At 32.8% G+C, this 17681-nt stretch overlaps 1 protein-coding gene across 1 annotated transcript; it reads right to left on the bottom strand.

Annotated features, from left to right (window-relative positions):
* Positions 1-3751: 3751 nt before the first annotated feature.
* LOC134720749 (epimerase family protein SDR39U1-like) lies at positions 3752-17585 on the bottom strand. Its single transcript, XM_063583234.1, has 6 exons — positions 17479-17585; positions 12775-12881; positions 12125-12210; positions 11053-11174; positions 9430-9576; positions 3752-4190 (listed from the first exon to the last, which is right to left on the bottom strand). The coding sequence occupies exons 1-6, from the start codon at positions 17492-17494 to the stop codon at positions 3781-3783; spliced, it is 888 nt and encodes a 295-aa protein (XP_063439304.1). The 5' UTR covers positions 17495-17585; the 3' UTR covers positions 3752-3780.
* Between the last annotated feature and the right edge of the window lie 96 nt (positions 17586-17681).

Genomic DNA, 17681 nt, shown 5'->3' with positions numbered 1-17681 from the left:
TTGTATTTAAGTGTTTTTTTACCTGAACAGCCAGGGTCAATAGCAGTTCCAGTGACCTGTCTACTTCAACCTTGAAAATACTTTCATAAAATTTTTTCCTGGCTTCATTGAAAAGGGAATGATTTTATGTTTGCTTGGTTATGTTCAGTTGTAGCATTTTTAAAAGCTATTGTTAGATCTTCCATGCAACAACGTCCTGTTTATCCAATTGTTTGAAATTTTACAGCACTTTTTGAACACCATCAATTCATGAAAAAATGATCTTGGATTCTATGGAAATGATTAATTGAATCATTCAGAAGGGAAAAACATGTTATTTATGGGGACTGTGGCCAAAAGTTGCTGTGCTGTGCAATAACTTATTGACTGCTCAACCAATGCATATCAAATTTTAATGTATTGTACCAGAGGACCAGGTCATTATTGTAAATTTCTATTTTACCGTTATTGTTATTGTCCCTAATGGCTTACAGTAAATTGAGATATTGAAGATTTTCACCTATACCATTCAAATCTTATCTCCTTGATAGTTGTCAAAGGTACCAGGATTATAATTTAGTACACCAGACACATATGTCGTTTACATAAGACTCATCAGTGACACTCATATCGAAATGTTTATAAAGCCAAACAAGTTCAAAGTTGAAGAGCACAAGTTGATAAATTGGAAAATGACACTTTATTCCATATCCCTGCAGTAACTTGTGAACTGTTTCAAAAATGCTTTTCAAATTTGTATAAGGTATGTATAAAGTAAAATAACAAAAATACTGAACTCCAAGGAAAATCCAAAACAAACCCCTAATTAAATTGCAAAATCAAAATCTCAAACATATTATTAGAAAACAAAACAAGGCTGTCATATTCCTGACTTTTATAGACATTTCCTTTAGTCCTATATGACTTCCTTATGGAGAAAACAGTAGGTTAAACCTGGTTTTATAGCTGTAATTGATGACAAATGGAAATCAGGTCACTATTGTAAAATTGAATTTAGTAGTTCATGACTATGGTCCTTGATAGATTGGAAAATGGATCTTTGTGGTTTCCATGCAATAACTTGTGAACAATTCAACCAAACGTTTCAAAATTTTAATATTTTGTTAGCTAGTCAAATTCATTACTGATGTTTTCTGTACACTTTAGGAGTTGTGGTCTTTGATAGATTGGTAAATAGCACCTAGTTTTATCTTTGAAATAATTATTACCTGTTCAACCAATATTTATGCCCCACCTACGATAGTAGAGGGGCATTATGTTTTCTGGTTCTGTGCGTCTGTTCATCTGTCCCGCTTCAGGTTAAAGTTTTTGGTCAAGGCAGTTTTTGATGAAATTGAAGTCCAATCAACCTGAAACTTAGTATACATGTTCCTTATGATATTATCTTTTTAATTGTTATGCCAAATTAGACTTCTTACCCCAATTTCACGGTCCACTGAACATAGAAAATGATAGTGCGAGTGGGGCATCCATGTACTGGGGACACATTCTTGTTTTCAAATATAATATGTTACCAATAACAAAAAAATTCAATATATATGAATTACACATATACATGTACAGTCCAAGATTTATGGTTCTTGATAGATTTTAAAATGGCACTTAGTTTCCATGCAATACAAATTATAAGCAAAACAAACACCAGGTCTAACATAAACAAACACATCGACAAATTCAATGCAACAAAGACAGTTTCAAATTTTTATTTTTCTGCCAAACTATTAAAGATTTGAGCACATTACTTGACCAAAAGCCTGCAGCACCACTGCTGAGAGATGTTCACCATAAGATATTTCCATACACAAAATATAGGTGACTTATTGCATCTAGTATTAGAAAAAAAGACCAAAACACAAAAACTTAAACTTTGACCACTGAACTGTGAAAATGAGGTTAACGTCAGATGACATATACCATTTTCACATGCACACCTTACAAACAATCCACACACCAAATATAATAGCCCTATTGCTGATAGTATCTGAGATATGTATGGACTTGACCAAAAAATTAACCTTGTTCACTGATCCATGAAATAAGGTCAAGCAAATGAAACTGTCCTACAGACATGAGGACCTTGCAAGGTACGTACATACTAAACAAAGTTATCCTATTACTCATAATGAGAAAGAAGTAAACATTACAAATATCAACTTTTTTTTCAAATAAATGTAGTCACTAAACCATGAAAATGAGAAAAAGGACAATGGAGATATGACCGATGGCAATAAGACATCTATATACAAAGTATGAAGTATTCAGGTCTTCCGCTTTTTAAAGCTTTTATGAAGATCACTTACACAGCTGAAACACCATCTCTATGTCAAGCTTTCTGCAACAGAAGTCGCAGGTTTGACAAAAAGTTTTTTACCTTATTTCATGAAACTTAGTTTCTATCTATTGATAGAGGAGATGACTCTATGGAAATGTTTGGTCATCAGCTCTGAAGGTAGATTGATCTACTTCAGATTGCTTATGTGCTTTTCTCATGAAATTCTGTGGTATTTTTCTAAGGAACTTCAACTCAAAGTTTCCTTAAATTTGTTTTCATTCTTCATATGAACATGCCATACCATGTAAGTAATGTTTTTGTCTCGTTTGATGAAGTCAAAAAGCAAGACATAGGTATGCTGTTTCTGGCGTTGGCAGCGTCAACAATGTATTAGTTTGTAATTAGGTCTAGTTTATGGTGAACTACTCAGGGCCTGTAATTCAGTGGTTGTCCTTTGATTATGTGTTACATATTTGTTTTTCATTCATTTTTTTTACATAAATAAGGCCGTTAGTTTTCTTGTTTGAATTGTTTTACATTGTTTTATCAGGACCTTTTATAGCTGACTATGGGGTATGGGCTTTGCTCATTGTTGAAGGCCGTACGGTGACCTATAGTTGTTAATGTTTCTGTCATTTTGGTCTTTTTAGGATAGTTGTCTCATTGGCAATCATACCACATCTTCTTTTTTATATACTAGTGGTAAGTCAAAGATATTTGGTATGCATTTGTATAAGTATTGGCACATCTCATTACCATGGAGATTATTTGACCCCGCCCCCTCAGTTATGGTCTATTGACTTTGAAACTTTTGCTTAGTTTTCGTGTATTAGTTTGTGATTAGGTCAGTTTATGGGGAACCACTAGTCGTAGGTTAATGATAATTGGTATGCAGCTGTATAAGCTTTGGCACATCTCATTTCCATGGAGATTGTTTAGCCATGTACCTTCAGTCATAGGTCATTGACTTTTGATTTGCTAAACTTACATGTTAAAGTGTTGCTATTTTTTATTTCAACATTTGCATTATTGAAATTACAAAAATCCGAGACATGTTTCTGGAATAACAGTTCATTTTCAGATTCATTGATCCTCAATTTTCTGTTTACTAAATTCTTATATATTTTAACAAATAATAATCCGCCTCTGGATTCAATTATTTTTGAGGATACCAATTTTAATTTATATATGGTATTTACTTTGAGAAACATAAATACAGTCTCGCATAAGTGTTTCTAGTTTCTGTTTTTTTATATAGATGAGAGTGATTAGACCGTTGGTTTTCCCATTTGAATGGTTTTACACTAGTAATTTTTGGGTCCCTTTATAGCTTACTGTTCGGTTGAAGACCATACCTTGACCTATAATTGTTTATTTCTATAAATTGTGACTTGAATGGAGAGTTGTCTCAATGGCACTCATACCACATCTTCCTTTATCTATATAGGTCAATAAATAAAGCAAACACTTTAAGACTAAATAGAAAACAATTTTTAATCATTCACACTTCAACTTACACAATTTTTACATGCAGTTTTTACATCATAATATTTATACTGGTATCCTGATTCTAATGTTCTTTTAGGTTTAACATTTTGTCCCTCTAATATGACTTTAGCACGGTCACTACCAAACACAATGTTCATAACAAAACCAGGTGTTGGAAAAATTGCAGGCCTACATAATGCACCTGCAAATGCTTTTGTAAAGTCTGCATTTGTAGCTGATTCAGCTGTTCCATTTAATATGCCACGAACCTTATCATTATTTATTGCATGCATGAAAATTCCAGCTAGATCTGAGACATGTATCCATGGCAACCATTGGTCGCCACGTAAACCAATGGTTCCACCAAGACCTAAATAAAATGGAAAATACAACTGCTGGATCATTCCACCATCTCTTCCCAGTACCACTCCTGTTAAATAAAATAAATATTCTTCAATCTTTTTTCTACATATAAGCAAAGATATACATTATGGACCATTTCTACTAATTTTTGTGCTGTGTTTTATTTGATGTCCATTTTCTACCATATTTCATTTCACAATGACTTAAAAACTATTAAAATACTAGTAATAAGGAATTCTAATGCAACTAGTTTGTAACGATAATTTTCATTGGACAATGACAAATATTTTGAGGGGTTAGATTCCACATTCTACCAGTCCGTAATTAAGAAAGCCACCATTTTGAATATCATTTTTTTGGGGTTATATTATTTCTCAAAAAACAAACAAATAGTCACATTTTAAGCCTCGAAACCTAAGTTCTTTCGAGTCTACAGTTATCAAGGTATAAATTACCTGATCTAACTGTAACTTGTCTACAGCTATGAGATTCTGGTAATTTGTCTGATTGTTCCGAGTCTACAGTTATCAAAGTATAAAATTAGACCGTTGGTTTTCCCGTTTGAATGGTTTTACACTAGTAATTTTGGGGCCCTTTGTAGCTTGTTGTTCGGTGTGAGCCAAGGCTCCGTGTTGAAGGCCGTACTTTAACCTATAATGGTTTAATTTTTAAATTGTTATTTGGATGGAGAGTTGTCTCATTGGCACTCACACCACATCTTCCTATATCTATGATCTAACTGTAACTTGTCTACAGCTATGAGATTCTGGTAATTTGTCTGATTGTTCCGAGTCTACAGTTATCAAAGTATAAATGACCTGATCTAACTGTAACTTGTCTACAGCTATGAGATTCTGGTAATTTGTCTGATTGTTCCGAGTCTACAGTTATCAAAGTATAAATTACCTGATCTAACTGTAACTTGTCTACAGCTATGAGATTCTGGTAATTTGTCTGATTGTTCCGAGTCTACAGTTATCAAAGTATAAATTACCTGATCTAACAGTAAATTGTCTACAGCTATGAGATTCTGGTAATTTGGCTGATTGTTCTGAGTCTACAGTTATCAAAGTATAAATTACCTGATCTAACTGTAACTTGTCTACAGCTATGAGATTCTGGTAATTTGTCTGATTGTTCCGAGTCTACAGTTATCAAAGTATAAATGACCTGATCTAACAGTAACTTGTCTACAGCTATGAGATTCAGGTAATTTGGCTGATTGTTCTGAGTCTACAGTTATCAAAGTATAAATTACCTTATCTAACTGTAACTTGTCTACAGCTATGAGATTCTGGTAATTTGTCTGATTGTTCCAATCTACAGTTATCAAAGTATAAATTACCTGATCTAACTGTAACTTGTCTACAGCTATGAGATTCAGGTAATTTGGCTGATAGTTCCGAGTCTACAGTTATCAAAGTATAAATTACCTGATCTAACTGTAACTTGTCTACAGCTATGAGATTCTGGTAATTTGGCTGATTGTTCCGAGTCTACAGTTATCAAAGTATAAATTACCTGATCTAACTGTAACTTGTCTACAGCTATGAGATTCTGGTTATTTGGCTGATTGTTCCAAGTCTACAGTTATCAAAGTATAAATTACCTGATCTAACAGTAACTTGTCTACAAATATGAGATTCTGGTAATTTGACTGATAGTTCTGAGTCTACAGTTATCAAAGTATAAATTACCTGATCTAACTGTAACTTGTCTACAGCTATGAGATTCAGGTAATTTGGCTGATAGTTCTGAGTCTACAGTTATCAAAGTATAAATTACCTGATCTAACTGTAACTTGTCTACAGCTATGAGATTCTGATTATTTGGCTGATTGTTCCGAGTCTACAGTTATCAAAGTATAAATGACCTGATCTAACAGTAACTTGTCTACAGCTATGAGATTCTGGTAATTTCCCTGATTGTTCCGAGTCTACAGTTATCAAAGTATAAATTACCTGATCTAACAGTAACTTGTCTACAGCTATGAGATTCTGGTAATTTGGCTGATTGTTCCGAGTCTACAGTTATCAAAGTATAAATTACCTGATCTAACAGTAACTTGTCTACAGCTATGAGATTCTGGTAATTTGGCTGATTGTTCTGAGTCTACAGTTATCAAAGTATAAATTACCTGATCTAACTGTAACTTGTCTACAGCTATGAGATTCTGGTAATTTGTCTGATTGTTCCGAGTCTACAGTTATCAAAGTATAAATTACCTGATCTAACTGTAACTTGTCTACAGCTATGAGATTCTGGTAATTTGTCTGATTGTTCCGAATCTACAGTTATCAAAGTATAAATGACCTGATCTAACTGTAACTTGTCTACAGCTATGAGATTCTGGTAATTTGTCTGATTGTTCTGAGTCTACAGTTATCAAAGTATAAATTACCTGATCTAACTGTAACTTGTCTACAGCTATGAGATTCTGGTAATTTGGCTGATTGTTCCGAGTCTACAGTTATCAAAGTATAAATTACCTGATCTAACTGTAACTTGTCTACAGCTATGAGATTCTGGTAATTTGGCTGATTGTTCCGAGTCTACAGTTATCAAAGTATAAATTACCTGATCTAACTGTAACTTGTCTACAGCTATGAGATTCTGGTAATTTGTCTGATTGTTCTGAGTCTACAGTTATCAAAGTATAAATTACCTGAAACTAACTGTAACTTGTCTACAGCTATGAGATTCTGGTAATTTGGCTGATTGTTCCGAGTCTACAGTTATCAAAGTATAAATTACCTGATCTAACTGTAACTTGTCTACAGCTATGAGATTCTGGTAATTTGGCTGATTGTTCTGAGTCTACAGTTATCAAAGTATAAATTACCTGATCTAACAGTAACTTGTCTACAGCTATGAGATTCAGGTAATTTGGCTGATAGTTCTGAGTCTACAGTTATCAAAGTATAAATTACCTGATCTAACAGTAACTTGTCTACAGCTATGAGATTCAGGTAATTTGGCTGATTGTTCCGAGTCTACAGTTATCAAAGTATAAATTACCTGATCTAACTGTAACTTGTCTACATCTATGAGATTCAGGTAATTTGGCTGATAGTTCTGAGTCTACAGTTATCAAAGTATAAATTACCTGATCTAACTGTAACTTGTCTACAGCTATGAGATTCAGGTAATTTGGTTGATTGTTCCGAGTCTACAGTTATCAAAGTATAAATTACCTGATCTAACTGTAACTTGTCTACAGCTATGAGATTCTGGTAATTTGGCTGATAGTTCTGAGTCTACAGTTATCAAAGTATAAATTACCTGATCTAACTGTAACTTGTCTACAGCTATGAGATTCAGGTAATTTGGCTGATTGTTCCGAGTCTACAGTTATCAAAGTATAAATTACCTGATCTAACTGTAACTTGTCTACAGCTATGAGATTCTGGTAATTTCCCTGATTGTTCCTAGTCTACAGTTATCAAAGTATAAATTACCTGATCTAACAGTAACTTGTCTACAGCTATGAGATTTTGGTAATTTGGCTGATTGTTCCGAGTCTACAGTTATCAAAGTATAAATTACCTGATCTAACAGTAACTTGTCTACAGCTATGAGATTCTGGTAATTTGGCTGATTGTTCTGAGTCTACAGTTATCAAAGTATAAATTACCTGATCTAACTGTAACTTGTCTACAGCTATGAGATTCTGGTAATTTGTCTGATTGTTCCGAGTCTACAGTTATCAAAGTATAAATTACCTGATCTAACTGTAACTTGTCTACAGCTATGAGATTCTGGTAATTTGTCTGATTGTTCGGAATCTACAGTTATCAAAGTATAAATGACCTGATCTAACTGTAACTTGTCTACAGCTATGAGATTCTGGTAATTTGTCTGATTGTTCCGAATCTACAGTTATCAAAGTATAAATTACCTGATCTAACTGTAACTTGTCTACAGCTATGAGATTCTGGTAATTTGTCTGATTGTTCTGAGTCTACAGTTATCAAAGTATAAATTACCTGATCTAACTGTAACTTGTCTACAGCTATGAGATTCTGGTAATTTGGCTGATTGTTCCGAGTCTACAGTTATCAAAGTATAAATTACCTGATCTAACTGTAACTTGTCTACAGCTATGAGATTCTGGTAATTTGGCTGATTGTTCTGAGTCTACAGTTATCAAAGTATAAATTACCTGATCTAACAGTAACTTGTCTACAGCTATGAGATTCAGGTAATTTGGCTGATAGTTCTGAGTCTACAGTTATCAAAGTATAAATTACCTGATCTAACTGTAACTTGTCTACAGCTATGAGATTCTGGTAATTTGGCTGATTGTTCCGAGTCTACAGTTATCAAAGTATAAATTACCTGATCTAACTGTAACTTGTCTACAGCTATGAGATTCTGGTAATTTGGCTGATTGTTCTGAGTCTACAGTTATCAAAGTATAAATTACCTGATCTAACAGTAACTTGTCTACAGCTATGAGATTCAGGTAATTTGGCTGATTGTTCCGAGTCTACAGTTATCAAAGTATAAATTACCTGATCTAACTGTAACTTGTCTACATCTATGAGATTCAGGTAATTTGGCTGATAGTTCTGAGTCTACAGTTATCAAAGTATAAATTACCTGATCTAACTGTAACTTGTCTACAGCTATGAGATTCAGGTAATTTGGCTGATTGTTCCGAGTCTACAGTTATCAAAGTATAAATTACCTGATCTAACTGTAACTTGTCTACAGCTATGAGATTCTGGTAATTTGGCTGATTGTTCCGAGTCTACAGTTATCAAAGTTTAAATTACCTGATCTAACTGTAACTTGTCTACAGCTATGAGATTCAGGTAATTTGGCTGATTGTTCCGAGTCTACAGTTATCAAAGTATAAATTACCTGATCTAACTGTAACTTGTCTACAGCTATGAGATTCTGGTAATTTGGCTGATAGTTCTGAGTCTACAGTTATCAAAGTATAAATTACCTGATCTAACTGTAACTTGTCTACAGCTATGAGATTCAGGTAATTTGGCTGATTGTTCCGAGTCTACAGTTATCAAAGTATAAATTACCTGATCTAACAGTAACTTGTCTACAGCTATGAGATTCAGGTAATTTGGCTGATTGTTCCGAGTCTACAGTTATCAAAGTATAAATTACCTGATCTAACTGTAACTTGTCTACAGCTATGAGATTCAGGTAATTTGGCTGATAGTTCTGAGTCTACAGTTATCAAAGTATAAATTACCTGATCTAACTGTAACTTGTCTACAGCTATGAGATTCAGGTAATTTGGCTGATTGTTCCGAGTCTACAGTTATCAAAGTATAAATTACCTGATCTAACTGTAACTTGTCTACAGCTATGAGATTCAGGTAATTTGGCTGCATGTTCCCAATCTACCACTAACTGTGATAGGAAATCGTATGGTTCTACATCACTGTCCTCTGTGTATTCCAATGTGGGGTTTGGTTTGTATATTGCTGTAAATGAAATTCAACTTTGAGCTTTGATATTGCTTAACTCTTTATTCACATGATTTGGACTTGTAACTGGTCATAATCACAATGAAAATAATTATTCATTAATAAACTTATTAAGAATTGCCTGCCTCATTAGATAAAAAAAATTACCTACAAGTATTTATATAATCAAACTCAATTAACAAGCATTTATTGTAAACACAACTCATTCTTAACAGCTTAACAGATATTGATGAAATATTACACAGCTGTAGGATATCAGGAATGAATATGATACCCATCATTCATTTTAACTGAAAATTATAAAATGAGGGACATGGAAATCCTTTAGCACATTTAGTGAGCGCACTCCCAGTTGAAGTTTTCATTTGCCATGTACATTTACCCTCTTTATTTTTGTAGAAATTTTGATGAATATGTTTCTAAACATTCGAAATGCATATGATACAATTGGTGGCATTATTACTTATGTGTCATCTGTATAATAAGAGATAACTGTATTGTATTTTAAGCTCCGACGGCATCAATTGGGGATTTGATGGTCGCAAATTAAGTTTACTGGCGACGCGTTTGCGGAGACAGTAAACGGGTATTTGCGACCATCAAATCCAAAATTGATACCGTCGGAGCTAAAAATACAATATTGTTATCTCCATTCTAATGAAACTGACAGAAAACAACGTTAAAATATGTATTTAAAATATGTCATATGCCGTCTGCGCTTGCGCGTACGTCCCATAGCATCAATTGTCAATTGATGCCATGTAAGAAAGTGACGTTAACCAATCAAAATGAACGTTACAAACGTTGTTGCATTAGAATCCTTCATTACAACACATGTTATAGGTGTTTTCAGTGTTGTTTGAGGAGAATGAAATTCATTTGTAAGATTTTTTTTCTTAATAAAAATAAATCTTATCTTATTATTACAATTGTTTTTACCAATACAGAATACCTTTTGGGTGATTAATTTTTATCATATAGATGAGCCATAAAGGGAGATAACTTAATTATTATTGGAATTAACATTAAATAAATGATTTTTGGCAAAGTATTGAACAAATGTTGCTTTTTTTTTAATTTGAATCCCCAATCAAACTTAATTGCTAATTGTTGTGTGACTATGTCCAGTATCTAATTTTAATGTTTCATGAAAAGGGTCTGTGAAGCACTGTGAATTAAGAAATTATTGCATGCATTTATTATTCTTATACTTATTGCAAATTCCAGAAAACCTTCATACTGTATATATGTATCATATATTCAGAATGCAATTTCCTTTTATTGCGATACTCACCCAGTGCATTATACACAATAACTCTAAATTTACAGTAATGTCTCCTGAGGTTTCTTTGATACTTATCAAAATTGAAATAATGGATAGATGTTTGGTTGACTTTCACACATGATCTCTTTTTATACAAAATAAACATATAGAAATATCAGTTGTATAAACACAACACTAGATATACCTACCAACACCAGAAATTGTAGCAAATACTTTAGGAGGGATCTTAGCTGATATTATTGCATTAGCTAAGGTTTTTGTTGTTTCTACTCTACTACTGACCACCTCATCTTTATAAGCTTGATTCCACCTGAAGAAATAAAGTCTCAATCAAATCAAATATATATGTCAAATAATAACTAAGTGCCAAATAAAAGTCAGCGACTGATTTCATGATAGATCTTATGAGAGAAAAAAATTATAAGTCCTGTACATTTCAGTATTTCTTTTAATCAATTTTACTCATTAAATATTTTGTGAAAAGAGCCTAGGGATCCTTTTCAGAAGCTCACTAAACTAAATTAACTTAATCTAAGTAAATTTTTCATAAATCCAGTAGGTTCCATTATCCCCATTATGGTTGAACTGGTTAGTAGACGGTTGTTTTGATATCTATTTCTACACTTTCAACAAATTTTGACATACCTTTATAAAAGGAATATAAAAAATTGTGTCTGATCCACTTGTCCTTTTAATCAATAAAATATGTTCAAACTATATAAGTATAATTACCTTTATAAAATTGGGGATATGTGTGTGATATTTTTGGGAAAATAGATATGAGTACTTGTTCTGTCTAACCACATATAACAGTTTTGTTTTATCATTTGTGATACATTTGATATTTTTAAGTTGTGTTTCAAAATTAAGTTCATAAATACATATTTGTTTGAATTGTAGCCTCTAAAAATTTAAGTGCACAATCTTCAGCAACGCACCCTCCTCTTCAAAATGTATCTACTTTATTAAAGTTAGTTATTCTCTATGGCTTTAGCTTTGAAAATATCCTTATCTACTTTTTTTTTTAAAGAGGAATGGGTTTGGAGAATTGTATTAAAGTGAGGGGCTGCAGAAATATTATTATCTATATATAACAGATTAATATAAATAGGTAAAATTGTATATCTCAGCTACTCTTTTCACAAAAAAACCCATTTTATCATAAATGATTTACAATCAATTTTGATCATAAGTTTTTTGAGAAACAAGTCGCAAAAACTAGAGACATTACTATCTCTGAAGGGAAATTGTATGTCTAACCTTTTTAGAGGATTAAGTATATTAGCTCCAGCTAAATTCACTACAGCTGTCACATCATCTGGTATTCCATTTTTATTTATATCTTTCTAAAAAAAATACAATATCTAAATTAAGATTCTGTGGGTTTCTTTATTTTCATTGGTACATGTATCAATTGAAGTAGTTGTAGAAAAAAATTGCTATTCCTAGAGTATTTTATTTTTGTGGTTTTAGCATTAGCCTTTTGCAAGGCAACTTAAAAGTTATATTTCATCAAGTGTTTAAATTCTTGGTTCTCCCATTTCAAATGAAAGCAATGCAAAATTGGTAACCCATGACCAGGATTATCAACATTAATTAAATTCCACAGTAAGTCATGTAGGTAAAAACACCTGTATATGTTTACAAGTGAAAAATGCATATGTACCATTAGAAGATCAGTCATAAGGTGTTGTATAGCTTCATGTTGAGATTTATGGTTAATAATGTTCGTACACATGTCAATAACATAGATTGTTACCTACAGTTTGGGTTATGCTCATTGTCCAATGGAGGATAGATAGAATCAGGCAAATATATACGTACAGCAATATATTAAAATTTGGAACTCTTCATTGAAATGCTTTGATTATAAAGTTTGAACCACAACTAATAAAGCTCATATTCTTTACCCAGGTAATAGTGTCTGGTCCTGTCTTTCTGGAAACTTTTGTTACTTTATAACCATTTTCTTGTAAAGCTTTAGTTAAATGACGGCCCACAAAACCAGTACCTCCACCTAAAATAGATATATAAATTAATCTTTATTTGTTTTTAACATACTTGTTAACATACATGACATATGTCAAATTATATGCACATAAATTTTGTTCAAATGAGTCCTAGAAAGCCGTTAAATCTTTGTCTCGTCAATGACCTTGTTTAAATCATTAAAATATTGAAAAGTGGACAATTTCTTAAATTGTTTGTTTTAAATTGGGCCATTTAATAGTAATCTTCATTGAAATGTTTCATATTTTTCATATTGTTTTCCTTCTACAACTGGATATTTGTAGAGATATATATTTTTTGGTCAATGATTTAATTTAAAAGTGTCAATACCTGTATAATGACAAAGTTCAGGTGAGGTTATGACCCCTATAAATAGCAAATCCTAAATGCACTGTTTGATGATGCACCAGCTAAGGTAACGGTTTAATAATGACATCTAAATGTATTATATATATATATGTATCTGAATCGTTTTCAACCCCAAACTTGTTGCTCATTAGTCATATTATCTAGGAGGAAAACAAAGGGGTCTAGAATGATTGAATCTTTAATCAACACTATTATGCGATATTATTTATACTGGTATATAAAGTTTGTTGTTCTTAAGTCATGCCTGCTAACCAAATTTTGGACTTTGTTATTTTAAAAGAAAGGGTAGATGAGGGTCATTCAAGGCCGTAACTAGGCATCTTATTTTGGTGAGGCAAATTATTTTTTTGAGGGTATGAAATGAATGGTGCAAAATCCTGCATTCTAGGCATTTTTAGAGAGCTTGATAATGTTTTGAATTAGGACACTTTTTATATTAATTTTTCATATTTTAAGACTTTTAATTACTAACACAAAATTTTTAACAACTTTTTTAAATTTATGAGTAAAATAATCATCCAAATATGACTGATTTGAGTCTGCTGCTAGAACATAGAACAAACATCGGTTCAGTAGAGTTTGCCAAATTTTTCTATGGCTGGTTCAGTCAAATCGTTTTCGAATCATAATTTGGTCTGCTGATATCCTTATCACGATGAACATGGAGCATGACAAGACCGCACAATCTCTCGTCACTCATGCATTCTCTTTTCCAAGTTTTCCGTCGTTTCAGGGCAGTCTGTGTTTCTATAGGTAGCACATTATCATCAACACAATGATCAATGTCTTCTTCCAATTCCTTCTCCATCAGCAATTCGGGAGCAGCATCTGTAGTAACAGTTTTATTTGCAAAAGATAATTAAGCTTTCTGTAAGCACCATCAGTCGCAGTTACAAAATATTAAACTCGCTTTTATGTTGACAAAGAGTAGACAAACTAGGGATAGAATGAGATAAGATACATGTATATGATTCTATCCAAAGAGTAAGTATACATGATATGGGAACAGGGGAATTGGAATGGAGTTTTTGACGTTTATATGAAGTTCCGTAATTTCAAATTATTTCTGGAAATAGTTGGTGGTATTTTAGTTCCAGAATCTATAAATTTAGGGGTTAGGGGTGTCCGATTCCGAATCCCCGATTATAAAGAAACGAAATTCTGTTGTCCTGAATAAGTAAAGACAAAATCCTGTGTTAAAGGTTCTACCATTCCTCAATAATATCAAATTGGAATATGGAATATTCTTTCAATTTTTAAGGTTACAGAAATATCATCATGGATAAAAGCTAATCCATGCATTCATGTTTCAAATTAATTATATTTTATTTATTTATAAAGAGAAAGATTAAAGTTCGTGAAAAAATACGCAGACAGGACTGTCCCCTTCCGAAAACCAGTACTTGATTTGTCAGTCGACTTATCCTATTGAAGTTGTATGCGATATTTAATCTCTGCTCACAAAAAACTAGTTCACTACAATTATTCCTTCTTTACCTTCAATGTAGCTTTTCCTTTTTCTGCAAGAGCCTGTTTTTAACTAAAAATCCATAATGATTATAGGTAAAAGTTATCAAGAAACGTCACCCGTTGAGATGCTGACCAGGAAGAATAGTTTAAAAGGAATGATGACAAGTTATAGAAATTAAGGTTGAGACAGAACAACAAATGAATCAGTGTCAAATTTTAGTGAGGCATTTGTCTCACTTGCCTCAAGGGTAGTTACCGCTTGGTCATGCTGTGGTACATTCCTGACAAAAAACTGGAAAAGTTCATGCCAAATGATATGAACAGTGCTTTTGGGTGATAAAATGTACACTTTCATTTAGACCTCCAAAACAATTGACTGATTTAGAAAAATCACATTTAATTTTATCCAGGAAAGACGGTAACAATAATTATTTGAGACCTCTAACGAACCATAAGGATATTTTAAAGCTTTAAGGTAAGATTTTTATCAATTTGATGGTAGCTGAAAATGACCATTCGACACCTGAAAGTAAAGGGCATTTCCTTTTCTCAAAGAAATAGATGTCTCAGATGCAAGAGGCGGGAAATAGATGTCTGGGATGCAAGAGGGGGGATAGGACCTTTATTAAGGTTGTTTTTAAGCTTGGGATTTCAGGATTGATGCTTTTAGGATCTCGGAATTCTTTTTTCGATTTTCAAGATGTCAGGATTTCATGTTTTAAGCCCAGAATTTCTGAATCAGGATGCCTGCTACCACCACCCCTCCCCTCCTCCGAATCCACTCATGTTCGCCCCCTTTCACTTTCGCACCCTACATGTTTGCTCCCAATTTTAATTGGTTTTGTGTTTAATAACTTTGTAATTAAGTTTTGGAAAGTGTATTCTTATAGGTATAATTGTTGTCATTATAAGTGAGACCGCATTTTTTTTTTAATCTAAAATCTTAATCATGTTTTGGATAGTGTATTTAATAATTGTTAAAAATATAAAAATCCTTTCTAAATATTGTGTTGAATAACTCTTAATCATGTTTTGGTTAGTGTATTGCTATAACTTTGTTTCATAGACTTGTTTCAAAATGAAGTGAGATACTGACTACGTTTTCTTTTGTGTGTTGAATGTTGAAAACAATTATCTTGTGTTTTTCATTCAAAATCTTCAATGTTTTACAGGTTTCACTAATTAGCCACAAGAAGCGTCAAGAAGCGACAAGAAGAATAATTTTAGAGACGAGAAGCAACAAGAAAACATTTTTTTATTTAAATTACTTTTTCCAAATAAATATTAAAAATATGCATTTAGTCTTTTTTCATATACAGGCAATGAATTGATAATTTTTATCATTATATTGGTAGATGAAGAAATTAAACATTTAAGAGGAAGGGATTGTGTAGTTTTTATTATTATATTGATAGATGAAGAAATTAAACATTTGTGAGGAAGGGATTGTGTATACGCATGCCAAGCTATAAATGCATTAACAAGAGTGCACATGCTGAAATGTCTCGCCTTCTTTACTAATCATTGATATTATGTTGATAGTCCTAAGTATAAAGCTTTATTAAAAACTGTCACATAAACTTAACATTTACCAAGATAACTAATCAAAGACCAATGAACCATGAAAATGAGGTCAAGGTAAGATGAACCATGCCAGACAGACATGTACAGCTAACAATGCTTCTTTACAACAAATACTTTTGACCTATTACTTATAGTTTTAGAAAAATAGACCAAAACACAAAAACTTAACACTGAGCCATGAACTGTGAAAATGAGCTCAAGGTCAAATAAAACATGTACGACTGACATATAGGTCATAAAATATTTCCATACACCAAATAAAGTTGACCTATGGCATATAGTATTAGATAAAACAGACCAAAACTCAAAAACTTAACTTTGACCACTCAACCATGAAAATGAGGTCAAGGTCAGATGAAATCTGCCCGCTAGACATGTACACCTTACAATCATTCCATACACCATATATACTAGCCCTATTGCTTATAGTATCTGAGATATGGACTTGACCACCAAAACTTAACCTTGTTCACTGATCCATGAAATGAGGTCAAGGTCAAGTGAAAACTGTCTGATAGGCATGAGGACCTTGCAAGGTATGCATATACCAAATATTATTATTCTATTATTTAAAATAAGAGAGAATTAAACATTACAAAAAATCTGAACATTTTTTTCAAGTGGTCCCTGAAAATGAGGTCAAGAACATTTGACATGTGACTGACGAAAACTTCGTAACATGAGGCCTCTAAATACAAAGTATGAAACATCCAGGTCTTCCACCTTCTAGAATATAAAGCTTTTAAAAAGTTAGCTAACGCCACAGCATCACTTAGTCCGAGATTACTCTGACGTCCAACGGCTGTTATGCCAGAAAAGGTGGGGCCGCCCCAGCTTGTCTGGCATAACAGCTGTTGGACGTCAGAGTAATCTCGGACTAAGCATCACTATCCCTATGTCAATCTTTCTTTTGGTTGCAGGCTCAACAAAAATGGGCCTGAACGTGGAGAATGCGAACGGACCTTGGGTGCAAACGTGTAGGGTCGAAAGTATAGGGCACTAAAGTGTATTAAGTGCATTAAGTGCGGACAGACCTGATACCCCCTCCCCCCTTTGCAACATATTATATATAAACTGATGAAATTGTCCTCTAAATGTCATTTGATTATTTTAGTTGTTCTTTTAATGTCTCATTGACACATATTTAACCATCTCCTTTACTCCTAAGATTAATGTAGCACCTATTAAGGCCCTCATTCTGTGTGAATCAATGTATAAGCTGACAACTGCTTCGGTCGTTTAGCCGGCGAACAGTCAAAACAAAACGTTGCGTAATCACAACTTTTTAGAAATTATAGTTTCGTATGTCAAAATATGTTTATTAAAACTTCAAAAGTATTTCACTTGAAATATTTTCACCACTGATTAAAAAGCTTAACAATGT

This window comes from Mytilus trossulus, chromosome 6, assembly GCF_036588685.1.
Source record: "Mytilus trossulus isolate FHL-02 chromosome 6, PNRI_Mtr1.1.1.hap1, whole genome shotgun sequence".
Classification (NCBI taxonomy): domain Eukaryota; kingdom Metazoa; phylum Mollusca; class Bivalvia; order Mytilida; family Mytilidae; genus Mytilus; species Mytilus trossulus.
The sequence above is the reverse complement of the archived record's forward strand: the minus strand, read 5'-3'. Positions and strand labels throughout refer to the sequence as shown.